Source organism: Eubalaena glacialis, chromosome 15, assembly GCF_028564815.1.
Source record: "Eubalaena glacialis isolate mEubGla1 chromosome 15, mEubGla1.1.hap2.+ XY, whole genome shotgun sequence".
In the NCBI taxonomy this organism is placed as follows: domain Eukaryota; kingdom Metazoa; phylum Chordata; class Mammalia; order Artiodactyla; family Balaenidae; genus Eubalaena; species Eubalaena glacialis.
Window position 1 is genome coordinate 83,936,075 of NC_083730.1, and position 27,794 is coordinate 83,963,868.

At 44.5% G+C, this 27,794-nt stretch overlaps 1 protein-coding gene across 2 annotated transcripts in view; it reads right to left on the bottom strand.

Annotated features, from left to right (window-relative positions):
- Positions 1–27,794, bottom strand: part of CIT (citron rho-interacting serine/threonine kinase) — a 168,353-nt gene that overhangs the window by 87,805 nt on the left and 52,754 nt on the right. For both annotated transcript variants that reach the window (XM_061170160.1, XM_061170159.1), the window contains exon 9: positions 15,941–16,124. In XM_061170160.1, the coding sequence (XP_061026143.1) occupies positions 15,941–16,124 (184 nt within the window). The remainder of the gene's footprint in view (positions 1–15,940; positions 16,125–27,794) is intronic.

The window sequence follows — 27,794 nt, forward strand, 5'->3', positions numbered from 1 at the left end:
TGGGGGATGAGGACAGAAGGGGGAAAGGTCACTGCAGTTTTCTAGAATGACTCTGGTCTTCAGATCGGCTACACATTAGAATCACTTGAAGAGCTTTTTAAAACTTACCGATGTCAGCCAGTAAAAACACTCGTGTGACACTATAATGGTGGATACACATTATCATACCATTGTCCTAACTCACAGAATGTACACCACCAACAGTGAACCCTAAATAGGGAGGAGGTTCAGTGATCGTAACAAAGGCACCCCTCTGGGGGGGCTGTTGATAATGCGGGAGGCTGTGTATGAGTGGGGGGCAGGGGGCATATGGGAAATCTCTGTACCTCTTGCTAGTATTGCTGTGAGCCTAAAACTGTTCTAAAAAAACTAAAGTTAAAAAAAAAAAAACTGATATCCAGGGCCCAACCAGACCAATTAAATCAGAGACAGAAAGGCTGGGAGTGGGGCCTGGGTAACACCATTTTTAAGCTCCCAGGTGATTCTAATGTACAAACAGGCTTGAGAACCATGGTGCTAATTAGAACAAAGTACGTGTGATTTAAGGTCCAGGCATTTAAAACTCACAGTATGACCGCCCCCAGCATTTGGTTCCAGGTGGCACTTTGGTCAGGCCATTTAACTGGTGCCTTTTGGTCACTCTTTCAGCAGAAACACAATTTTGAAGTTAATCATGGTGAGCTATGAATTTCAAGAAAATGTACACATTTCAGACACTGATTAAAGACTATTCCTACCCCCTCAATTTTAATAAGTCAACTAAAATATACCATTTCCATGAATTTCTATAAAAGAAATATAATAGAGACAGGTATGGCTCAACTTGACGTATTTGTATTCTATTTATTTTTCATGTAGACACTTAGGCCAATTCAATCACGAGTGTCAATGATAAGTAAGCTCTCAATATGTACTTCTTGAATGAATAGATTCCCCCCCCCAGTAGATATTATGAAATATTATCACAACTTACTTATTTTTTATAGGATTTGCATTATCTGTCCTTCTGACTTTAAAAGCAAGAGCAAATTATTGCTGACATCTGTACTATTCTAGAATTGACTGCGATGTAAATCATAGCTTGAGAGGTTTGATCCAAAGCTGGCCTCAGAGCCACCGGACTATTACCAAATAGAGCCCTGTCCTCTTCAAGTAGCAACTCTGCTGGTCTAAAATCATCCTGAAAAGTACCATTTCATCAAGGGTGGTAATATTTAAAGAGCTGATGCTATTGTTTCTTTAAGAGAAGGAAAGTACAAAAAATCCTGTAAATGGTTGTAACTCTAAAGCTATCGGTGATGGGCACGGAATTGCTGTAAAGAAACTATTTCTGTTGACCCTAAAATGGGACAGAGTCTACCTGCTAACTTAAGAAAGAGTTGCCAGGGCTTCCCTGGTGGCACAGTGGTTGAGAATCCGCCTGCCAATGCAGGGGACACGGGTTCGAGCCCTGGTCCGGGAAGATCCTACATGCCGCGGAGCAACTAAACCCGTGCGCCACAACTACTGAGCCTGCGCTCTAGAGCCTGTGAGCCACAACTACTGAGCCCACATGCCACAACTACTGAACCCCGTGCACCTAGAGCCTGTGCTCTGCAACAAGAGAAGCCACCGCAATGAGAAGCCTGTGCACCACAATGAAGAGTAGCCCCTGCTCGCTACAACTAGAGAAAGCCCATGCACAGCAACAAAGACTCGACACAGCCAAAAATAAATAAATAAAATAAATTTAAAAAGAAAAAAAGAAAGAGTTGCCAGAATTCTCCTTTGTTCTCAAAATTCTCAAACTTCAACAGATACGGGTATACCTTGTTTTACTGTGTTTTGCTTTATTAAACTTAACAGATATTGGGATTTTTACAAATGGAAGTTTGTGCAACTCTATGTCAAGCAAGTCTATTGGCGCCATTTTTCCAACAGCATTTGCTCACTTCCTGTCTCTGTGTCACATTTTGGTAACTCTCACAATACTTCAAACTTTTTCATTATTATTATACAGTAAGTCCCCTACATATGAACAAGTTCTGTTCCGAGAGCATGTTCATAAGTCCAACTTGTTCGTAAGTCCAGCAAAGTTAGCCTAGCTACCCAACTAACACAATCGGCTGTATAGTACTGTATTGTAACAGGTTTATACTTTTCACACAAATAATACATAAAAAACAGACACAAAAAATAAAGAAAACATTTTTAATCTTACAGCACAGTGCCTTGAAAAGTACAGTAGTACCAGCTACATCACTGCTGCTTTTACACTTGCTTCTGGACATCGTGGGCTTGAAATAAAGATACTGTACTACTGTACTCTATACAGTACTGTAAAGTACACAAAAGCACAACCACTAGTAGAGGATGCACGCATGTGACAATGTACACCAGACAGGTGAACTAATTTATGTGACTGGACGTTCGAACATACGTTCGCATCTTTGAAAGTTCACAACTTGAAAGTTCGTAGGTAGGGGACTTGGTGCACTTGTTATGGTGATCTGTGATCTTTGATGTTAGTATTGTAATTGTTTTGAGGCACCACAAACCACACCCACATAAGACAGTGAACTTAATAAATGTTGTGGGTGTTCTGACTGCCTCCCCTTCCAGCCATTCCCCATCTCTCTCCCTCTCCTCGGGCCTCCCTATTCCCTGAGTCACAATACTGAAATTAGGCCAATTAATAACCCTACAGTAGCCTCTAAGTGGTCAAGTGAAAGGAACTGTCACAGGTCACTCACTTTAAATCAAAAGGTAGAAATGATTAAGCTCAGTGAGGAAGGAATGTCAAAAGCCGAGATAGGCTGAAAGCTAGGCTTCTTCGGCCAGTTAGCCAAGTTGTGAATGCAAAGGAGAAGTTCTTGAAGGAAATTAAAAGTGCTCCTCCAGTGAACACATGAATGATAAGAAAGCAAAACAGCCTTATTGCTGACGTGAAGGAAGTTTTAATGGTCTGGATAGATGATTACACCAGTCACAGCATTCCCTTAAGCCCAAGCCTAATCCAGAGCAAGATAGTGATTCCTCTGATGGATCTGGGCAAAGTGAATTGAAAATCTTCTGGAAAGGATTCACCATTCTAGATGCCATTAAGGACATTTGTGATTCATGGGAAGATGTCAAAATATCAACATGAACAGGAGGTTTGGAAGAAGTTGATTCCAACCCTCATGGATGACATTGAGGGGTTCAAGACTTCAGTGGAGGAAGGAACAGCAAATGTGATGGAAATAGCAAGAGAACTAGAGTTAGAAGTGGAGCCTGAAGAGGTAACTGAATTGCTGCAATCTCATGGTAAAGCTTTAATAGATTAGGAGTTGATTCTTATGGATGAGCAAAGAAAGTGATTTCTTGAGGTGGAATCTACTCCTGGTGAAGATTGCTGAAATGACAACACAGGATTTAGAATACTACATAGACTTAGCTGATAAAGCAGCAGCAGGGTTTCAGAAGATTAACTCCAGTTTTGCAAGATGTTCTATTATGGGTAAAATGCTATCAAATAGCATTGCACACTACAGAGAAATTGTTTGTGAAAGGAAGAGTCAATCAGTGTAGCAGACTTCATTGTGGTCTTATTTTAAGAAATTGCCACAGCCATCCCAGCCCTCAGCAAACATGACCCTGATCAGGCAACAGCCATCAGCATGGAGGCAAGACCCTGCACCAGCAAGAAGATTACAACTCACTGAAGTTTCAGGCGATGGTTCGCATTTTTTAGCAATCAAGTATTTTTTAATTAAGGAATGTACATTGTTTAGACATAATGCTATTGCACACTTAATAGACTACGGTATACCATAAACATAACTTTTACATGCACTGGGAAATCAAAAAAAATTGTGTGACTTGCTTTATTGCAATATTTACCCTACTGTAGTGAATACTGCGCTACTCCAAGGTACACCTGTATTTTTTGACCACCTTCTACGAGTGAGTGTAAGATAGATAGATAGATAGAAATGATGTATATATCCCTTATACATCAGGGAGAATATAAAAGCCCTGTGATCCCATGAGAGGTACGTGTGGACCAGTGGTTCTCAACTGGGGCAATTTTGCCTCCCATAGGACAGGTGGCAATGTCTGGAGACTTTTCTGATTTTCACAACTGGGGGTGGGAGTGCTATTAACATCTAGTGGGTAAAGGCTAGAGATGCTGCTCAACAATTCTACAACCCACAGGACAACCCCCCCACAAAAAGAATTATCCAGCCCAACACGTCAATAGCGTCAAGTTGCAAAACTCTGCCGTGGAGGCTAAGAAGTTAAGGAAGCCACAATTCCTGTCCTCAAAGAAGTAGCAATGTAGGAGAGAGAATTAATGCCACCACCTTTATTATCAAGAATAGCGCCCATTTACTGAGCACAACCTCAGGCACTGTGCTTGGTACTTTAGGGGTAACCTGACTGAATCCTCCAACAATCCTCTAAGGAGGGTATTATTATCCTGTGGCACTGAGGCTAAGGAGCAGCTTACCCTATGGCCTCTACATTCTCCTATCAACCACATTAGGACGACTGGGGTACAGGTGATGGGCAGGAGAGCTGGGTTTTGGTTCAAAGTTGGGCTCTGCAACCCATCAAGTCATGGGAATCCCAACTCTGCTACTTTTTGGCTGGACGGCCTCAGACAAACCCAAGAAAACTGCCCCAGAGACTCGGAGGAGCGAAGTCAAAGAGGATGGGGAAAGGGATCATGCAAGGGAAGGTAACTTCTACCCATGACTAGCTGCATGCAATGCTGGGAGGGCGATTCCAAGGCCGGGACAGCCTGGGTACCCAAGAACATCCATATGCCAGGTCAGTCCACAGCCACCCCCCAGAAACAGCTCAACTCATGCACGAGAGCAACTCTTCCTCCATCACTTGGTGGCTCAGGGGGGTAATTAAATAGGACAGTACAGATTTTACAGGTCCAGGCTGGTTCACGCTCTGGGCTCAATGAGATGCAGTACAATGAGGATGCTAATAAAAGAATATGCAGCCTGCCCACACATTGCTTGCCTACTCCTCCTGGCTGCATCTCTGATACACAGCCCGTTGTCCCCATGGAGAGAAAAGGCACTTCTGAGCAGCGGGTGCATGCAGCCACCCACCCACACACAGCAGTGCTGTCTCTTCAAGCACAAAGCCAAGTTTGGGTTTTCCTTTTTTTTCCAGCTTCTATTTTCTAGAAAAATTTACTCTGAAATCAACATCTCTTCCTGATATACACATGTGCTTTATAATTATAGAGGTCCAAAGAGTATTAATAAAGGTAATGGTATATGACACAGAGGGAATGTGGGGCTTGGTCGTTACTGCTGCAGCAGAAAGAACGTTTTCTTAAAATGTGTTCGATGTGACCTAAAAATTGCTTTTACATGTAACCTCAACGTTTAAGGAAAAATGACAAAATGCAGTTTTTTCGATGTCTATAAATAACTCCCATAACTCAAAAAAAAATTTCCGTAATAAAGCTATCAATAGAATACGTCATATCAAAAGAGAATACAATCTGTATTTCCAACCTAAAAGAAGGTATATGTGCTCAGTTCTCTCTATCACTACGGTAATAACTAAGATCACGCTTAAGCATCAAGCCATCCATTTATTTCCTTAGGAAGAGGACCCCAAGCCTGCAAGACATGCCTCCACATCACAGATCACATCGATCACAAATCACAGATATTCTTGAGATAACCAAGAATGGATACTGGAGGCTAAAATGAGGGAATCGAAATTAGCTCAGCTGAGAGCTCTACCTTAATTGTGGCCAACGGCACTAAAAATACATGCAAGCGCAAGATGTAATATGGTGCAAAAAATAAAACACTCATCAGCATTCTGTTCCAAAAATATATTGGCTTTTAAGATTGAGCATTCTGAAATTTATGAACTAACTTTATAAGCCCGTTTAAAAATACACACTGGTGTCCATCATGAACACTTGGAAATAAAGTAGTCCCCCCTGATTCACAGTTTCACTTTCCATGGTTTCAGTTACCCATGGTCAACTGTGGTCCAAAAATATTACATGGAAAATTCTAGAAATAAACAATTTAAAAGCTTTCAATTGAGCACCGATCTGAGCAGCATGATGAAATCTTGCGCTGCCCTGCTCTGTCCCACCTGGGACGTTATTCATCCCTTTATCCAGCCTACCCATGCTGTATACGCTACCGGCTAGCCAACACAGTTATCGGATTGACTGTCGAAACATCGCAGTGCCTGTGTTCAAGTAAACCTTATTATACTTAATAACGGCCCCAAAGCCCAATAGTAGTGATGCGGCAATTCTGATATCCTCTTACTGTGTCTAATTTATAAATTAAACTTTATCATAGGTATGTATGTATGTATAGGGGAAAAAGTATATAGAGAGGGTTCGGCACTACACGCTGTTTCAAGCATCCATTGGGGGTCTTGGGACGTGTTCCCAGAAGGTAAGGGGGGACTACTACCCCAAAAATACCTCTCTTCTAAAAAGCTTCTGAATCTAGCTAGCTTTGGGGCACCTCCTTGCCAACCCACACACACACCACATACACACACACACAGAGCAGTGGTCTCCAGCTGAATGAGAACATATGCTTTGGAATGACTCAAGAATCATTTATTAAAACTCACTCTATTAATACAAGTATAGTTACATGATTTCTAATACAGTCCCCACCTCTAAGCCAGTGCCTAGCTTCGCAGGTTAATTTCAATGGTATACCACCACCTCTTGCCTGGATGGCTGCAGTAACTTAACCTGTCTCCCTGAAGCCAACTCTTGTCATCCTGCTGTCCACCACACCGTGATCAGAGGGCCCCTCTGTACCATGAGAACCAGACCCTCCACGTCCCTACTCAAAATCCTGCAAAGGCTTCCTGCTCATTGCAAATAGAGCAAAATCCAAAACCAAAGGCCCTGCCTACCTCTTCTCGGACCACTTCCCCTGTGCATCCGGAAGCTCTGGCTACTCCAACGTGCTTTCTGGACACCCACTGGACACCCATGGGCTAGTACCGGCCTCAGGGACTAAAGTGCTGGTTCCCAGCCATTGCCCACCCAGGTTCAGATTTCTTCAGAGCACTTCCCACCATCTGAAAAATGTCTTACCCATGAACTTACTTATCCTCTGTCTCCCTGCACAGAATGTTAGCTTCCCGAAGGCAGGGACCTTATCTATCTTGCTCAGTCATGCCACAAGGCTTATAACTACATGTTTGTTCAATGAACAAATGAATGAATGTGCCAAGCACTTCTGTGCCCCAGGCAGTCTCAGTTTAAAGGTCACAGTGGGACAAAGAGATCCAAAATAAGAAGTGAGTTGAATCAATGCTGACTTGAGAAAGCGCTCTGGCCCTCACACGGGAAATGCTCAGTATTGGTTCTGGATGGCACTGTCACGATGACACACATGCTGTCCCATCCAGGGGACGCTCAAGCACTGGAGGGTGGGTGGGAGTGCGTGACCTCCAGGCTGGCCACAGCGCACGTCCACCTCCCCCAGCACCGAGTTCCAGACCCCGCTGGAACTAGGTCCTACCAGGAGCCTGCAGTGTGTTTTACAGAAGGTATAGCCAACCAACACATCACAGACTCCATTCTGAGTAAAAAATTGGATAGAGACATTAGGAAATCTGTCAGGCACCCCCATGGAGCCTGATTCTCTCAATGGGCAGAAACCAGCAAGATGTCTTTATAAAGAGGAGTGGGGAAGAAAAGAGACTCAAAAGCACCCCTGGGCCCATCTTCACCCCTAAATAACAACAAATATGAAATGAACACTCACTCTGCTCCCGGCACTAACACTACATCCTCTGCGTGACCCCACAATAAACCCAGCAGATTGGCACGAATAACCCCCACTTTATACATAAGGGAAGTGATGCTGAGAGGTCAAATGCCTTGTTCGCACAGCTAGTGAGGCAGGGAGCCTTGACTTGAACCTACATCTACCTGGTCCCAAAGCCTAGACTTGCAACGAGTGTGCAACATTCTATCCCCCAAAACAAAGAATGCTTGTATCAGCTCTAAAGTTAAAAGCTGGAAAAGTTGGCCATCCTCTGCCACACGCATGGTGAGTGAACTTAAGAAGTAACCCAAGCATGCTTCCCTGGTGGCGCAGTGGTTAAGAATCCGCCTGCCAATGCAGGGGACACGGGTTCGAGCCCTGGTCCAGGAAGATCCCACATGCCATGGAGCAGCTAAGCCCGTGCGCCACAACTACTGAGCCTGCAATCTAGAGCCCGCAAGCCACAACTACTGAGCCCACGTGCCACAACTACTGAAGCCTGCACTCCTAGAGCCCGTGCTCCACAACAAGAGAAGCCACCGCCTGCTCACTGCAATGAAGAGTAGCCCCTGCTAGCCACAACTAGAGAAAGCCCGCGTGCAGCAAAGAAGACCCAACGCAGCCAATAAATAAATAAATGTTCCTTAAAAAAAAAAAAAAGAAGTAACCCAAGCTTCTTGATCAGTTTCCTTATCTGTAAATCAACAGGTTACCGCTGGGATTGAATGAGAATGTTCATCAAGCCCTTAGAATAGTGTCTGGTACAGTGAGTTCTCAGTAAAGTCATCTCTTTCGCCTTTATTATTAGGCTAGTCCGTCGATCCTGCACAGTCTAGCAGAGTCAGGATTGTTCGAGGCAGGGCAGTGTAGTGGTCCAGGCTATGGGTCTAAGTCTCAGATCTGTTACTACCTGCAAAACCTCAGGAAAGTAACCTAACCTTGCTGAGCCTCGGTGTCCTCCTCTGTAAAATGAGGATAATACCAGCTACCTCATACAGTTACGGTGAGATTGTGACGACTTAATGAGACAACGCATGTGAAGGGGCATTCGGCACAGTTCTGGGCGCACAGCAAGTACTCAGTAGATGACAGCGTCCATGAGCAGCTGTATAAACTGTGCAGAAGAATTGGAATAATCCCTGGCTACTTCTAATTCAATTTGACAAATGTTCATTGAAGGCCTGCCAGAGGCAAGGCCCCGCTGCACGCAAAGGGTGGAAGACACCATCCCCAACCTCGATGAGCGTTGAGCAGCTGGGCCAGACGTAGGGTACAAGGAGGAGGGGTGAGTGAGAAAGCAGGCTGGGGTCTTGGCACACCAGGCTTGAACACCAAGCTCAGGAGTGGTCATTAATTCTGTGCACATCGTGATGCTACTGAAGGGCTGAGCAGGAAAATGACATCATCCAACATGTGCTTTGGGAGAATTCCACTCTCTGTAGAGAATGGATTAGACCGGGGAAAACCGGAGGCAGATGAATCAGTCAGGAGGCTACTGCAGTAGTCCAAAACTCAATGAGGGGTGGTGGTGAGGACAGAAAACCGGGCATAGACACAAGAGGCACAACTTCGAAAACTCGGCAACTGATGAGATGGTGGGGGAGATGAAAAATAGTTTAAGATGACTCTGTTTTCTTGCCTAGAAAGGTAGAGAACGTGGTAGTTTCTTAAATGCAATGAGGAAAACTAAACTGGCACCGAGTGGCTTACTGAGTGAGCAAGTGAGTCTGTGTTGGGAACAGGGATGGAGAGACGCTGGTAGGACATTCTGGTGATGATGAACAGGGCACAATGGGAGGAAGGCCATGGGGAAGTGAGAGTTACAGTCAATGGAATGAGATCACCCAGAACAGGCTTAAAAAACAACTAAGGTGGAGCTTTAGGGGATGGTGCAACATCTCAAGGGCGGCCTGAAACAGACAGGGAAGAGGGAGAACGGCAGTCAGAGAGGAAGGAGGGAAAACCAAGTTTCCATAACGTGGAAGAGAAGAAAGGAGAAAGTTTCAAGACACACGTGGCAACTAATGGTATCATGTGGTGGGGTGGCAACCACTAAACACAGTGGTTGGGTGGAATCCGTGGCTTCTGAGACAGTGGTTTCCATAGAGTTGGAGAGGTTGGAAAAGAGGCATTGAGGGTAGGCTATTCTTTCAGGAAGTTCGTCAGAGAAAGGAAGGTGAGAGAGGTCAGGAGACTCAAGACAAGTAAAGCAGAGAGCACCGAGAGAAATTCACTTAGGGGAAGGGACACTTGCCAAACTGGCACCAAGATTGGGAACATACAGCACCATTTAGTCAATTACTGTCTTCTTAAGGGATCCGAGGCAACCATGCAAATCAGCATGTGTAGACCAGCAAAAAAATGCACTCGACAGATCTTCTGGAGCCTAATCTTCAGGACTGGGCTGGTATCGTTTGGATTAGATTCCCTAAAGGTATCTTTAAGACAAATGAAGGCGGCAGAATGGTCCTGCCAGGCCTGTGAGGCAAGCACGCACAGTCTAAATAGAGAACAGAATAAGGCAAGAAGAACAAGATGTGCTTGACTTAGAGAGAGAAGAAATTGAGCAAGAGGAGAAAACTCCACAAAATACACGTAGGCGAGTCTTAGGCACCTGGTCGGGATGACCGTGGAGTGGAAACAGCACGGGGCACTTTAGGGCAGTGTCCACGGGCAGGAGCTGGGGAAGGTTTTGTAACTGATTTGGGAGGTACAGACGATGCATACCTTTGTGAACCAGAGCAGATTCTGCTACTGTTCAAACAATCAAAACACAGGTGAGGCTGTTTGCCATAGGGATCTGTAGGCAGTGCGCTGGAGGTGGAAAGGAACAGAGTTTTCAAGGGAAGATCACCCCCCCACCTCCAAGTATTTCAGTGAAAAGTAAGAAGGACTGATGGGAGAGTTCAGGCCATCTTCCGCTGGAATAAGTCCTCCCGGCATGGATGGCGGGAAGCAGCGAAGTACAAAACGTAGATGTGAACAGACACGGGTCTCAGAATCGTCAACAAATTGAGAGCTGCGGCCATAAAAATGATTTGAATAGATTCACCCAGTGCTTACTGAGCGGCTTGTCTATGATAGGCCTGAAGCGAGAGTGGAGGACAAGGTCAATGCAGTCCCCTGCCCTCGCCAAGCTTACACTCAAGCAAATGAAAACTCTCGGGGAGAGAGTGTGTATGCATGTGTTCATGTACACACACACACAAAGTGAGAGCCTCTAAATGAAAAGAGGAAGAAGTCAGAAACATCCAAGAGCTACACAGTCTACCTACTCAATAAACTCGCAGAGGTTGAAAACAAAGCCCAGCCTTTCCACCGCCCGTCAGCTCTCATCCCACCCTGCCCAACCCCACTGCTCAGTCACTGCCCATGATGGGCCTCTGCTTCTGAAAAGCACGTGAACCTGGGGACCCCACGTAAATGTCCCCATTTCTCTTGCCTGTGGCATTTATTTGGCAGCCTAGCACAGTGGCTAAGAGACCCTGGAGCCAACTTGCCTGGGTTCAAGTCCTGGCTGAGCCGCCGGGAGCCGTGTGACCTTGGGCAAGTTGCTTAGTCTCTCTCTGCACCTCCGTTTCCTCACTTGTAAAATGGGAATGACGACGGTACCTTCCTTGGGGGCTGTTGTGCAGTTTAAGTGAGTTAACCTGTGTAAAGTGATTGGACCAGAGCCTGGTACAGAGTCGGTACCCTGCAAGGATAAGCTGCTCTTATCTCCCTGCCCACCTGAAATTCTATGTGCCTCTCCACTCATCCAAATCCACTGTCTTCTAAGAAGCTGAGGCAAATATTCTACCTTCCATTAGTCCACTTATAAACTCAGTTCCAACACATGTATTTTCTGAGGGTCGATAATGTCCTGTGCTCCAGGAAAACCAGGATGAATAAGGCCCAGCCCTGCCTTTGAGATCACAGTCGACGTGGGGAAACAGACAGATATTCCAACAAAGATGATCACTGTACTTTGGCAAGAACTGGGAATTGGCATTACCCATTAAGTGCCCCCATGTCAGATTTTTTGCCTTCCTCTCCCAACTCTCCTAAGGCACTTAGATATCCAATGTTTACATGATATTCTGCAGTCAGGGTGTTTGCTTTGTGTCCCATGAAGTATTTCACACGTATACTTGTTTAACTGGATGGGAAGGAACCCATTCTGGGACTGGGCCTTCAAATTCTGGCCCCCAGTCCACTCCACCCAACAACCACCTTTAACCTGCAGGGATTTGGAGGCTGCATATTAACTTGTGGTGGGTCAGGATGTTCAAGCATCACTAGCAGAGAGTTCTCAGGGCCTGGGAAGCTGGGTTTCTGGTCTGGCATGACTTTGGACTATTTAATTATTGCTGAGTTCTTTCCATATCTTCTTCACATATATAGAAGGACACCATGCATATAGAGACTAGTGTAGTGGTAATAACAAAAATAATAACAGTGGACATTCCGTGTGACTTTTCCACGTGCCAGGGACTAGACCAAGTGCTTTACATATTTCATATAATCCTCAGAACAGCCCTAAGAGGCAAGTATCATTATTACCTCACCTTGCAGTTGAGGAAACTGACATGCAAAGAGGCCTCAGTGGAGCAAGGAAGAGGCACCCGAAACTGGTTCTCTGAAAATCTGGAAAGGCATTGGTGGAAGCCATTTTTCACTCTTCCACAGTCACAGTGTTTGGATGGCTGGTTCCAAGAATACATTTTCAGATCCACCCAAAAGGAAAGGAAAAAGCCCTGACTCAAAAGAGAAAGCCCCCAACAGGGGGGCTAAATATAGCCTATTCAGACACTGTCATCCCACAGATTCCAGTCTCATCGAAATCCCATTGGTCCTCTAAGATTTCCAACGTCTCCAGAAGCATAAAACCAGCATGCGTAAAAACTAACACAAAATATAAAACCAAATGGCTTTTTCCTTCTAGAGTTTATACTGAAGGTTTGCAGAGATGCACTGCTTCTAGGAAGAAGGAGAGGGACCTAAAAAAAAAATGTACCCCACGCTGACAGAGGAGGGAGGAGAGCTGGGATTCATTATATTTTTAAACTTTTAACACACTGATTTCTGTTACTCTCCCACCAGTGTGAAATTTCAGCCAACAGAGGCCCAGAGCAACACCCAGGCATTCAGAGCTTAAGGATTTAGTTTGGGTTATTGTTGGTTAAAAAGAAAGAGGCACCAGATTTGCACTAACTTTGCCATCATCCCACCCCAAAGACGACCAAAACTAGTTCTGTAGGATCTCTCCCGTGCCCTCCAACTCAAGCTGCAAGGAATTCCCACTACACCTCAGACATAGAATGCTGAGATCAAGATTCTTGTGAAACCTAAAATGACGCACTCAATGGCTGGCTTAAAAATAGTCTGGGGTCCCAAAAAAGAATCCTAAAAAGTGATGAGCAAATGCAACAATTAAAATCATTCTCACTGCCAGTCTCTGTGAAAATTCCTCTTTCATTCAGCTCCACCTCTGAACATTTCATTCTTTTCACTGGTAACAGATCTGGGGTCAGTTTTTCCCAACGCAGTACAGCAGCATCTGCAATCTCCTCGGTGGTGTGAAGAGTGAGTAACAGTACAGGTAATCAATGTGTGTAAATAAAAACCTGTGATGCTGAAACAGGGAGGGGAGAAGTAGAAACTCAGAAATACCAGGTCCCTGGTGGTGATGGTGGCGCCCCAGAAAATTCCCCCCCAACCTCCAAATGAATTTTGTAACTATATGTTTACAAAACTGCAGGGGCTTCTAAGTGATTTCATCACTGCATCTTTTCTATTGAATTTCTAAATGATGATGATCCAATACGTCCAGGGTCACCTACATCCAACAGGTGGGGTGAATTTCCAAAATGATGTTGGAGGTTTCACCCATAGGGCTGTCCCTGGCAGAATAAACAAATCCAACAGCGAGATCACATTGTAAGATATAAGATGAAAGGAAATCGTTCTGATTCCAACCCCAAATCGTCATGGAAAGGGCAATTAAAGCTCTCCCACCCAAAAACAGGAATACTTCAATTCCATCTTCCACATAAGAAATACACAGTTTTGTTTGCATGGACTTTTTTTTCTTTTTTATGAGAATCTTAAGCATTCTGTCGGGGCATGAACAGAAGCTCATTTCATGCTCTAGAGATATACTTTGAACTACCAAAGGTAAAACAGCGTATCTTCAAATACAGTGAGCAATATAAACACAATCTAGGGGAAAAGGATCATGAGTAAATTAAAACAACAAATATTTATCGAGTTCCTGGGCCTTAATACTGAGAGGCCCCTGTCGGAGAGCTCCCTGAGCTTTCTGTGAGAAGCAGAAAGATGCAATTACAGTCTTCCTGAAAAATAAGCAATTAATCACACACTGCTTCAGATTAATTGCAATGCCTGAGAGCCCTCACATCATTCTGCCTTTGCCCCTGAAATCTTACTCCCTCACATCCTTCCTGGTTTTTCAGATCACTGATTAGCACCCCAAGCAAGCTTGCATCCTGAGCCAGCTAGCCCACTGCTAACCAGAACTAGAACTCTCCACGCACCGCCGTCCAGTCCGACAGGTGACCTTCACTGCGCTGTGTGTGTCAAGGTTAAGCTGCCCACTAACCATGCATCCTTTAACATTGGGCCTCCAATTCTGCCCTGCTCTTCGATGCTGGTACGAAACCTCCCAGCCCTGCTGGGCCATTTCAAATCCATCTGATGGCACATTCAACAGCTAGTGAGCTTTCTGCCTCTCCTCCCATTATCCAGATTGCTTTGGGGTTGCAGAGCAAATTAGCCCGAAAGGTACAGCCAACACCACCGAAATCCAACCCCCAATTTTAATCCCAGCCCTCAGGGAGAGAGGAAAGAAGGGTCCCCTCGGTCTCTTGCAACACAAGCAGCTCTCTCAAATTCTATCGCAGCCCACAGCCCTACCTCCCATCAAGTGCCCAGTTCCCCCCAGCTGTCTGAAATCTTTCCAGGAACATTACTGTCAAAATAGCACCCATGGGGAGACACTATCCAAGAACCTACGTGACATTCCCTCAAATCAATATCTGAGCTACGAGCACAACAAATCAGGACTAAATGCTGCCAAGAGAAGATCAAATTCTGCTTGTTTTCTAAGTGGGCAGCGACTGATCACCCAACATTACCCCGAGAGCCTCCAAGCGAGGGAGCTGGGGCACTGGGGGAATAACACAGCCAGTCCAAGACCTTCCCAGGAAACTCGAACCTCTGAAGGCAGAATGTCATCGGATCAGGAGAACGAAGCAAGACACTGAGCTCTGACATCCACAGAGGCTACTGCATTTTAGAGAAATTCCAGGAGGCTGGAAGCCAGGGACCTCCCCCCGCCCAACCCCATCCCCAAGTCCCAAGTGCCGTACTAATGCGTTTTTCTTTAGCTTTTTCAAGAATGGAGAAAGACTGATCATGTCAAGAGGTTTACAGTAATATTTATACTTCCATTTTCTAGTCTCCCGGTTTGTTTTTTCCCTTGTGAAGCCCAGTTTCTGTGAATCAATGACTCGGCTACATCATACTCCCTCCTGGTGGCTCACAGTAACGGGGCTCTCTCTGGCTGCCAGTGCTTTGCCGGCTCAGAGGCTCAGCTGCCGGATTCCCCAATCTCGCAGCAGACTTTGAGCCAAGCCGAGTACCATCTCTCCGTTAGAGCTCTGGTACAGCCACTTGCAGCTCAGGTAACCCCATTGGGAAACCTTTAGGCTCGTGAGAAACGGATTTTAGGATTCTTTCAATACTGCCAAGAGAGCAACCTCCACCCACCCACCTGAGAGATAGAGGGATACACAGATGGAAAAATAGATAGACAGTTCATCTTAACCCCGCATGTTCCTCCCTTCACCGAGGATCTGCACTGCTAGGTATCTCCCACTGTCTCCTCCCCTCTAAAGAAGACCAAAGACTGAAAAACTAACCCAAAGTACCCGATTGACAATTACGATGCTATGGACAGGAAGAGGTACCTTAAACACAGCAAAATGAAAATATGAACAGTCCACCCCTCCCAAAGCCCAACCAGGTCAACTGCTTTCCAAACGCAAGCTGATTAACAGCTTTCCTCCACCGCACTCCCCCCAGCCTGCCACTGCCACTGCCACCGCCACCACCGCCACCTTTGGGCTCTATGCCTTGCATCAATGCAGGTCCCTTAGAAAAGTCAAAATTTCACTTACTCAGATCTACCAAGAATTCCCAGTGCCTTGCTATACGAAAACCCCACAAACGGCAGTTCTTCTCCTGAGAAACCTGAGGGGTTCAGCTGGCACGGAGAGGATGAAACCCACGAATTCTTCTCTGGTTCATCAAAATTGGAGGTGTCATCATCAGACTTGAGGGTGGGAACGAAGGGGGGAGGAGCTGGTTAAAGAAAAACAAGAAGGGGTGGGGGGGGGAGAAAAATTCAGCCGGATTCAACACTGTTGCGGAGAAGAAAATCGTCTCACTCCTTCAGCGTTCCCGATGGCACTGCAGCGCCTGCTTTCAATCTAGCTCACACACAGGCAGACCCAGCCTCTGCTCGGCTCTTACAGCAACAAGAGATTAACCCCTTCCCTGCCAACATGGCCACCAACCCGCAGACGGGCTGCCTTCCCTGCTGGGGTAAACTGAAGGGTAAACTCAAACAGGTCACTTGGTAGAAAGAAAAGCACTTGGGGAACTCGTCTGAGCAAGCCACTCATTCCTGATATTTCCAGAATGATGCTACAGAGCATCAGATGGCTGGTGCTGGTGTACCAGATGACCTAAACCTATTTATTTCCTCTACGAGACAGGTCCAAATTATTAATATTTAGTGCAAATCACTGGGATAAGATGGAATTTCTACATTTCGTGGATTAACTGGAGTGAGAGGAAAGAACAGGAGAGAGGGTTTGGGAGGCATGTAACTCGTGTTAGGATAGCACTGCAGTCTAGCCCATTCATATCCGGATGAGTATACTCGGAGCACTTATGTACCACTTTTTTTTTTTTTTTTTTTTTTTGCTCATTATCCCTCCTCCCCAGCTCGATCATGCCCCCTGAATCCGCCACAGTTTAATCAGCATAATGAAATGCCAGCCAGATAAAGTTCTTCCCGATGATGTACGGCACCCCTATGCACTGATGGTATGGATGGATGGCTGCGTCCTACCTCATTAAGGCATGACTCCTGGCTAGGGACGTCTTACATCTTCTCCACTTCCTGCGGACCTACTAAGCTCTCTCGGTCAGGGAGTTGGACACTTGTTCATCGTCACCAGGAAGCCACTCATTGTGGTGGGCTCCCAGGGGTGTAGCCAGCCAGAAGCGTTACCGTGGCTGCGGGCTGAGGCGTCTGTGGCAGGTGGGCCGGGTGAGCTGGAGAGCCGGGCATCACATCCCTCGCAGTGCAGGCTTCATGCTCCCCACTCTGTGCGTGCGTGGTCTGGCGGTAACCCCACCTGGCCACCTGCGTGGCAGGGGCCAGTGCTGATGTGAGTGACAGAGCAGCATGAGTCACGGCCAGAGCTCTTGAGAGCGCCCCCTAGGACAGCTGTCACAGCCCTTCCCAGCCCAGGCTTCTTTTTTAACTCCTTGCTTTCTGGACAAAAGCTGTGTGCCAGATAGAAGCAGCAGTCTATTTTCCACTTACAGACTCCAAAGAATCTGGCTGTTTCCAAAGTTCCCCAATGACAACAATAACATCGGAAGCAGCAGGCAGCATCAGGAAGGAGACAAAGGTGAAGGGATGTGGAGCGGGAGGAGATGAAGCCAGAATGAGGAGGTCTGGCAGCTCCCGGGAAATGCAAAAAAGAACATTCTCAGAACTCAGGTGCATTGAGATGTGGCAGGAGACTGAAAAACGTAAAACGTACACTTCCCGAAAATTATTTAACACGTCGAAGCTCTCAAGAGAATTTAAATCTTTCCTGTTAGTGTCAGAATCTACTTGCTTAACATGTTAAAAATTAGTTGATGGAAAGAAAAATTACATTGAATGCTTCAGCCCACCTCCCACGTGTACTTTCCATCAACATGGGCTCAAATCCAATCGGATTTCAATTACCCAATACCTTTTTTTAAAGCAAAAAAAGAAAAAAGAAAAAAAAAAAAACACCGTTTAATGGAAATTATACTTCGTGAGGATAAAAAAGAGAAGTTTCCCATCCCAAAATAAGGAAACTCAGGTAAAGACTGAGGAAATGTATGGAGAGAGATTTGCAGATGATATTAATATGGAAGCATCATGGCTGGTGGCACATACTTTGACTAAGTGGGTTCAAACCACAGCTCCACCACTTACCAGCACTGTGACCTTGGGAAAGTGCCTTAACCTCTCTGAGCCTCAGTTTCAACATACAGATAATTTCCTCAAAGGGCTGCTGGGAGGTTTAAATGAAAGAAATCTATATAAAGTGCTTACTGGTACAGTTCTTAGCATACAGTAAACACTCCATAAAGACTACCTGCTATTAGAGCAGGAATAAAGAGGTAGACAAAGAGAATGGACTTGAGGACTTGGGGTGGGAGGGAGAAGCTGGGGTGAAGTGAGAGTAGCATCGACATATTTACACTACGGAATGTAAAATAGTTGGCTGGTGGGAAGCAGCAGCATAGCACAGGGAGATCGTCTTGGTGCTTTGCGATGACCTAGAGGGGTGGGATAGGGAGGGTGGGAGGGAGGCCCAAGAGGGAGGGGATATGGGGACATCTGTATGCATATGGCTGATCTGCTTTGATGTGCAACAGAAACTAACACAGTATTGTGAAGCAGTTATACTCCAATAAAGATCGATTAAAAAAAAAAAAAAAGACTACCTGGTGCTGTAATTGCCCACATGACAGATGTTTATGACAGATCCTGCAGTTAGAAGGCTAGTGAGATACAGCAGAGTCTGTGTTGAGTATTCTTCTTTCCTGCACAAGACACAGACACACTCACGTGGATGTTTGTGTTAATCATATCATTTCATTCTTAGCAGAAGTTTAATTCCCTTTCCACTATATACTAATTTATCTTTGGGAGACTGAAATAGAATTCCATTTCTGAGTGAGGAGTATGATTAACATAGGGGCAGGAGCCACCCTCTGTGAAATAATTATGACTGAGAAATTCCGTACTATAAAATAAGATCACTCTTTAAAACTCCATCACACTCAAGGTTAGCCCATGTAGTGGAGATTAGATAAAGGGCCAGGTAATCTTCAATAAGAGGGAGGAGAAGTCAACATGAAATGCCCCAGCTGGTAATAAGCGAGATACTCACAGGACAGACGAAAAGCTAAGAATGTCAGAGCCTCTAGACAGGTAGTCAGTTGGGTACAATGGGAAACTCTGAAAAGAGGGGCTTCTAGGGGCCACATTTGGGCAGGGAAAAGAGCCACAGCCTCAAGCCAAAGAGAAGTGGGGGAAGTGGAAATCCTCAACCTAAGAGAAAGTGATGGATGCTCACCCTTGTCCAGGGCCCTTTAGAAGAGAAATAGGGCAGCTATTAAAACTGTAGCCCCAGGTAGGGTGTCTGCATTTACAGTATCCTACATGGTGAGGGAACTATAAGCCAAGAAATTATCAGCAATATTGGTCCAGGATCCCTTAGGGCACTGGCAGATGTAAGTGGAGAAAAATCTGTAGGGCCACGTTCACAACCCAGGGCACACAAGACTCCTTCTCTCCCTCCCTCCCTCCCTCTCTCACTCCAACACACACACACATACTCCCAACTAGAAATGAGTTCACAATAAAAAGTAAAAACCAACAACTACACATAACAAGAAAAAAGAAACCACCCAAACTACCACGAAGGAGCATCAGCAGATACAAAAGTGGGAGAATTAGCTCCAAAACAATTGCAGATATGAGAACAATCTAAAATGGACCATAAAGTAAATTTTCATTCATTATCAAGGTAAATGAGTAGAAATTCTAATAAAAGAACAAGATACTCTGGAGAAAAGACAAAGCACATTTGAAAGGAACCAAATGGAACTTTTAAAAATGAAAAACATGATTGCTGAATTTAAAGTTTAAAACTCACTGGCTGCATTAAACAGATTAGACACAGCTAAAGAGAAAGTTGATGAACTAGCGGATAGATCTGAGGAAATCACATAGAACCATGCTTCACAAGGTGTGATCTGTAGACTGGCAGCGTCAACAGCATCACCAGGGAGTTGGCTGGAAATACAGAATGGCAGGCCCTACACCATGCCCACGGGATCAGCACCTGCATTCTAAACAGATCCCCAGGTGATTTGTGAGCACACTGCAGTTGGAGAAGTGCTCATACAGAATGCGATACACAGAGACAAAGAGACAGGAGACAGAGAATGAGAAGGTTCAAGGCACCTCTAATAGGAGCACTGGAAAGAGAATAGAGAACTAGCTCAAAATCTGGATGCCACATTTTAAAGGATTATATAATCTAAAGATTATCAAGTATGTGACCACATCTATCTTGGGGGGTTAATTCTCCTCTTTCCTGTACCTTATGGAAAAAGTCCCTTTTTTGATCCTCATAAAACATGATTTTTTTTTTTTTTTTTGCTTTAAAAAAGGTATTAGTAGGTCACTGAAATAATTGGATTTGCATCTACGTTGATGGAGGTATACAATGCACCTAAGAACATAGCATAGTGCCAGGCACATAGCAGGTGCACAATAAATACATGCTGAATAGATATATAATTAAATGACTAGAAAATGGCTCTTGCAAAGAGTGCACCTGGTATAATACAGGCCATGAAGAAGTTACTGGATGTTTGAGTTAAATGAAGAGGCTTTAAAAGTAGAGATTGTTCTGTCTGAAAAATATGTTAATGAGTGCCTATATTAATATTTCCTGATAGAGTATAATGAAATCACCATCTCACCCCCCCCAACATGCTCACTACATTCAATAATGACAAATAAGAAGTCATACATTAAGATCTGTTCATTAGTAAAAGCCACTAAAAAAAAAAAAAAAAGGAAAAAAACTTTCCCTATATACTTTTTAAATAAATCAGCCTATGCTTGAGGTCACATCAGGGCACATTCTCCTCAGTGACAGGGGCTATACAAGTACATTCTGGAGGGTCCCCCTCCCCCCCCCCCCCAGTTATAAGGTAGATGGCAGAACAAGGTTTTCAGAAACAAAGAGCTATTTTAAGAACTGCAGTTAATCTCCCTCCTATAAATTCTCTCCTTTTTAAAATCCTGACATTCACTAGATGCTTGGGGCGGGGGGCGTACGGAATGTATTGTCTTCAAAAATATTCATGAAGAAAAAAAAAAAACACACAAGGAAAGGAGAGGCAAATGGATTCATCCTCCCGGCCCTACTTCTTTCTTCTAACACGCTCCATTGAGCTCCATTTTTCCCATTCAAACTTTTAACTTCTCGGCATACGAGACAAACATGAATATTAAAAACGCAAAAGATTTTTCTAATTTTGGTCTAGTGTTGATCATCTGCTTTCCCCACTGGAACACAAGCTCCATGAGGCGAAAGACGACGCTGTGCTCACCATTCTACACCTAACACCTAGAACAGTACCCATCTGCCCTGATTCAAGGGTTCATATCTATATTGTGAAAGGAATGAATCAGCAACACGAACCTTAGACGTGGGATAATTTCTTAGACCTAATGGGATAGTTCACGCCATACACCACTTCAAGGAACTCAGAGTACCCAATTTAGTCATGAAGAACTGGCACATTAAAAACAAAAACAAAAACCTGAACCTAGATATAGCTCATAAAGCTCCCATGACGTTTAATCATCACTATGGGTTACGGACACTGGTGCTGGGTTGTGTGTGGCAGAGTTAGAAGATGAATAACAGACAACATAGTGTCAGAAAGGACAAAGGCATATGAATAAATACTGTGTGATATCATGAATCAGGACAGTGCCTGGAACGCAGTGGGCACTCAATGATATTAAATCAAAAACATTTTCAAGTTCATTCTATCTACCATGGTGTTCCACACCTTAAAAAATAAATAAAAAGTACTCAATTGATTAATTAGATGCTACGTTCAAATCTAAAAGAAAGACTACCTAAAAATTAGCTGTCTTCCAGTTCGTTAAAATCTGAGGCACCAAAGTGCTCGCACTTATCTACATGATGAAGACAGAACTGCAAAATAAGTGAAGGGGAGGCTGTTTGTGTCGTTTAAAGGTCAAGATGAGGCTGTGAAAAGCGGAGAGTGCGTAAACAGGATGATGGCCATCGTGTGCTGCTGATGGGGATACACTGAGTGTTGTGTGTTCCTGTGTCCTGGAGGTGATTGAATCTCGAGAGTTCGTTAAAAGATGTCTTCACGGGCTGGAGTGGGGATGAGTGCTACTTTAGAAAAGCCAGGGAACAGTAGCCCAAGAAAGCTGTGGGTAATGAGGCTGGGAAGTAAATGCAAGCAAAATCCTGGCTGGACCCTGAAGCGGGGAAACCCTAGATTGGATTGACAGAAGGGATTATTAGAGAGAGCTTAAGAGTGCTGGGCTGGTGTCAGCGCCTGAGACTGATAAGATCACTTCAACAGTGATGGTAGAAAGAGGTCGATGCTAGGAACTGCTAAAGGACAAGTCTACAATAGTTAACATGACAAATTCTATACTAAGGAAGTGATAACAGGAAGGGAGAGGACGTGGATTAACAGGAGGCATGGCAAAAAATGTGACAACTGATGCAAGAGCAGAGATTTTAGGAATATCAATGACCGACTGTTACGATGGGAACAACTGCACGAGAAAAAGGTTGCAATAGAAAGAAGAGCGAGATATCCAATGTCGGAGATCTCATGGGAATGAACCAACAGAATAAATTAGGGGACAGGCAAGTAGAGCTAGTTACTAAATACACATAAGTAATTGAGCCCATGAGAACAGATTATATCTCCTGAGCCTCAAGCAAGCCCTCGACTTTCTCCCCTCCGCGCAGGAAGTGGTCAGATAGAACTTGTCCAAACAGCCCACTGTATATGAAATGCAAAAAGAAGACAAATCGGATGCAGTTTCCAATAGACTTGAGTAAATAAAAAATTATCCCACATCTTTGCTTCCCAAAAGAGCCATAAAAAGACTTTAAGGTAATGTTGATTTGGCTGGTGATCAATTTTTACAATGGTGTCTCCAAAGTAAATGAATAAGGAAGTTTTAGCATTACCAAAGGATGCTTCCATCCATCAATCTCAAGGATGCCAGGGCTTGGCTGCCAATAACTAAGCAGGTTTCCTCTCTGGGGGCAGATACAAGATCTCGAAGGAGTTGTGTGCTGTCTGAATCTCGCAATTCTCAAAAGCCATGTTCCAGGCTGCTTAATATCGAGTTTTTGGTAAACTACTTATGTTTTCCCACAGAATTATACTTTTAGGGATGCTTCCTCTCAATTCTGGATCACACTTCCACCAGCCTTCTAACATTGTAGCGTCACTTTGTTTTTCCCCCTCCCTTCTGGTCTAGGTAAACAGCGACCTGGGAAACACCTACAAAGGATGGAAACACTCAAAGAGAATCTTTTCAAACTGCAACTAGTCATGACCGTATTTCTCTGCAAAGCTGGGTGTGGATACGTCCAGTGTGGGGCGCAGGTGGAGGCCCCGAGAACATACATGAACAATAGTTCATGGGCTTCCGTTTCCCGGAACCTGCTCGCTCTAGACCCCAACAACTTTCCCTTCCAGCACCTTCCCCCTTGAATTACCTACACTTAAGGACACATCAGATTAGATTCATTCTTTTCTACCCTCAAGACCTCTGTGGTATCCTTTTCTCCAACATGTGCGGGGGTTGGGGGGGGGGGGTTTCCTCCAACATTTTTTAAATTTATTTTTAAGTTTTTATTATGAAAATTTTCAAATGCACCAAAGTGGTACAGGAGTAAAATGAACTCCTGCGTGCCCTCAAAAGCTTGTAACATTCTCGTTTCATCTCATCCCCACCCCTATTTTATTTGCACGTGCGCCGATTATTAAAAGCAAACCCCAAAATAGCAAGTTATCAAAGAAACAACAAAAAATTATTTTCCAGAGGGGAAGAAAGGTATGTTTCATATGAAAAGTACCATCCAAGTGCTGAGTGGAAAGAATACAAAGACCTAGGTACACAGCTCTAAACAGTTCTTTTAAAAAAAAAAAAAAAAAAAAAAACTACAATAAAAACAAGCAAATATGGGCTTCCCTGGTGGCGCAGTGGTTGAGAATCCGCCTGCCAATGCAGGGGACATGGGTTCGAGCCCTGGTCTGGGAAGATCCCACATGCTGCGGAGCAACTAGGCCCGTGAGCCACAACTACTGAGCCTGCGCGTCTGGAGCCTGTGCTCCGCAACAAGAGAGGCTGCGATAGTGAGAGGCCCACGCACCGCGATGAAGAGTGGCCCCCGCTCGCCGCAACTAGAGAAAGCCCTCGCACAGAAACGAAGACCCAACACAGCCAAAAATAAATAAATAAATAAATAAATAAATAAATAAATAAATAAATAAATAAATAAATAAAACAAGCAAATCGGGCTTCCCTGGTGGCGCAGTGGTTAAGAATCCGCCTGCCAATGCAGGGGACACGGATTTGAGCCCTGGTCCGGGAAGATCCCACATGCTGCGGAGCAACTAAGCCCGTGCACCACAACTACTGAGCCTGTGCTCTAGGGCCCGTGTGCTGCAACTAGTGAGCCTACCTTCTAGAGCCCTTGAGCCACAACTACTGAGCCTACGCTCTAGAGCTGGCGTGCCACAACTACTGAGCCTGCGCTCTAGAGCCCGCGTGCCACAACTACTGAAGCCTGGGTGCCTAGAGCCCGTGCTCCGGAACAAGAGAAGCCACCACAATGAGAAGCCCGCGCACCACAATGAAGGGTAGCCCCCGCTCACTGCAACCAGAGAAAAGCCTGCACGCCACAACTACTGAAGCCTGCACATCCAGAGCCCGTGCTCCGCAACAAGAGAAGCCACCACAATGAGAAGCCCGCGCACTGCAAGGAAGAGTAGCCCCTGCTCGCCACAACTAGAGAAAGCTCATGCACAGCAATGAAGACCCAACGTGGCCAAAAATAAATAAATAAATTTATTAAAAAAAAAAAAAACAAGCAAATACATGTATTTGTACATGCTAGATGGAGAACAAGGTAAAAGAATAAAGATATCCATAGCCAGCTCATACACAATGCTCATAAAAAGCAATGATGAAACAGTCACTCATTCATCAAAAAATTATGGGCTTCCCTGGTGGCGCAGTGGTTGAGAATCTGCCTGCCAATGCAGGCGACACGGGTTCGAGCCCTGGTCTGGGAAGATCCCACATGCCTCGGAGCGGCTGGGCCCGTGAGCCACAATTACTGAGCCTGCGCGTCTGAAGCCTGTGCTCCACAACAAGAGAGGCCGCGATAGTGAGAGGCCCGCGCACCGCGATGAAGAGTGGGTCCCACTTGCCGCAACTGGGGAGAGCCCTCGCACAGAAACGAAGACCCAACACAGCCATAAATTAAAAAAAAAAAAAAGTTAATTAATTAATTAAAAAAAAAATTATAATGGAGCAACTATTATTTTTCAGTCATGGTTCCAGGTGCTTGAAATGTATCTATGAAGAAAACAGAAAAAATGTTCCTACCTGTTCTCTACCATCAATCATTTTGAACCTAAGTGCCAATAGCTAAATGAGCATTCAAGTGACAGGGTAAAATAAATATCTTTTTAACACTCAGAGATTCAAGAGATTTATCAACCACAGACTAAGTTGAAAGAATTATTAGAATATATATTCAGATGAATAAAAATGTAAACCCCCCCCCGCCAAAAAAGCAAACCCCAGACGTCATAATAATTTCACCCACAATTACTGCAGCAGATATCCCTAACTTAGGGTTTCTTAACTGTGGCACCACCAACATCCGGACTAGAGAATGCTTTGTTGTAGAGGACTCCCATGTGTATGGTAGGGTGTTTAGCAGTGTCCCTGACCTCTACCCACTAGATGCCAATGCCACCGCAAGTCATGGCAACCAAAAATGCCTCCAGACACTGTCAAATGTCCCCTAGGGGGACAAAATTGCCTCCAGTTAAGAACCACTGCTCTAACAGATAAGGACTTTTAAAAACCATGACCATAATACCTTCATCACACCCAAAAAATTAATAGTAACTCCTTAACATTATCTAATACCATGTTTTTGTTCAATTTTCTCCAGTTGTCCCCATAATATCTCTTTACATTTGATTTGTCTGACTCAGGATCCAATCAAGGTTCACACACTGATTTAGTTGGTATGTCTCAATCTATAATCACTGACCTTTTTTTTTTTTTTTTAATAGTATTTATTGGTTTAAGAAACTGGATCACAATGTCCCTGCAGAATTTCCCACATTCTGGACTTGGTTGATTGTATCCTTGTGACATCATTTAACACGTTTCTCTGTCCCCTATGTTTCCTGGAAACTGGCAGTTAAATCCAGGGCCATGTGTACACTCATATTCGATTTCTCTTGACGAGAATACTCCCCAGGATCTGCTGTCTACTTACTAGTCCATGACATTAGAGGGCACACATGTCTGCTTATCTTTCTTTGTGTGATGTTAAGAATGATCCATGGGGTCCAGTGAGATCAGCCTGGTCGCTCCCCCATGAGGCCCCCTCCCATCTTTCACTACATATCTCAGCAACCATGGATGATCACTGCCTAGAATCATTATTTTGTTAAGGGCTGAAAAATGGTGGTTTTCTAATTTCATCATTCTTTCTACGTCTATTAGCACATTAACAATTTGGTTACCCTGGAATATAGTTCAAATATGAAGGCGGGATACATGCTTGGTTCTTTCCCTATACTTAGCAACATTCAGAGTACTGAGGTGGGGGGGGGCCTTAGCAACCGCCAGAAGCGACTAATGAGACTTCTTTTTTCAGTTGCCACTATGAACGAGTGAATTTTCATATGTCATGGGTTTCAAGCCACTGCAGTCTTTATGATGCTTATGTTGTCCCATCTTCGGCCAGGAGAAGCACCTCTACTAGATACTCTTGTCAGAAAAGTCAGCTCAGACTCTATTTTAGCTTTGGGGGCTACTTTCCAGTTTACAGGGTGGGAAAAACACCACCCACCACCATCAGCCCCTGTGGAAGAAGCAAAGAGACAAACGTGGGGATAGTCTATAAGACAATGACCTGGGTTCTTTGTCAAGTCAATGGCATGGGGAAAAAAAATTATATATATATACAGAATTTTTTAATTTAAAAAAATGTAAAAATGTAAGCCTATCTCCACAGCTAACTATACTCCAAGTTATGAGTGCCTTTAAATCCACCTGTTGGAGGGTTGGCAAGATGTGGAGGAACTGGATTTCTCCCACACTGTTGGTGGGAATGTAAAATGACACAACCACTTAGAAAAGTTTGGCAGTTTCTTAAAAAGTGAAGCATACACCTACCATATGATCTGGCCACTCTAATCCTAGATACTTACCCAAGAGACATGAATGCACATGTCCACAGACTTGCTCATAGAAGCTATATTTTAAAGAAACAACTCAAATGTCTATCAGCAGATGAATGGATAAACAAAATGTGGTATATCCATACAATGAACTGCGATACATGCTATAACATGGATGAATCTCAGAACAATGATGTTGAACGAAAGAAACCAGGCAAAATAAGAACATATTCTATGACTCAACTTATATAACGTTTAGAAAATACAAACTAAGCTACAGGGAGAGGGAATTCCCTGGTGGTCCAGTGGTTAGGACTCTGTGCTTTCACTCGATGCTTTCCCCATATGAGGAACCAGGTTCGATCCCTGGTTGGGGAACTAAGGTCCCGCAAGCCATGCAATGCGGCCAAAAAAATTTAAAAATTAAAAAAAATAAAATACAGTGAGAGAAGGCAGATCAGTCATTGCCTGAGGGGACAGTGGGGGGAGGGTGGTAGGGAAGGGTTACAAAGGGGCACGAAGAAACTTTAGGCGGTGACGGATGTTCATTATCCTGAGTGTGGTGATTTTTTCACAGGTATATACATATGTCAAAACTTAAACTGTGCACTTGAAATACGTGTGCTTATTGTCTACCTATTATTTCTCAATAAAGCTGCTTCC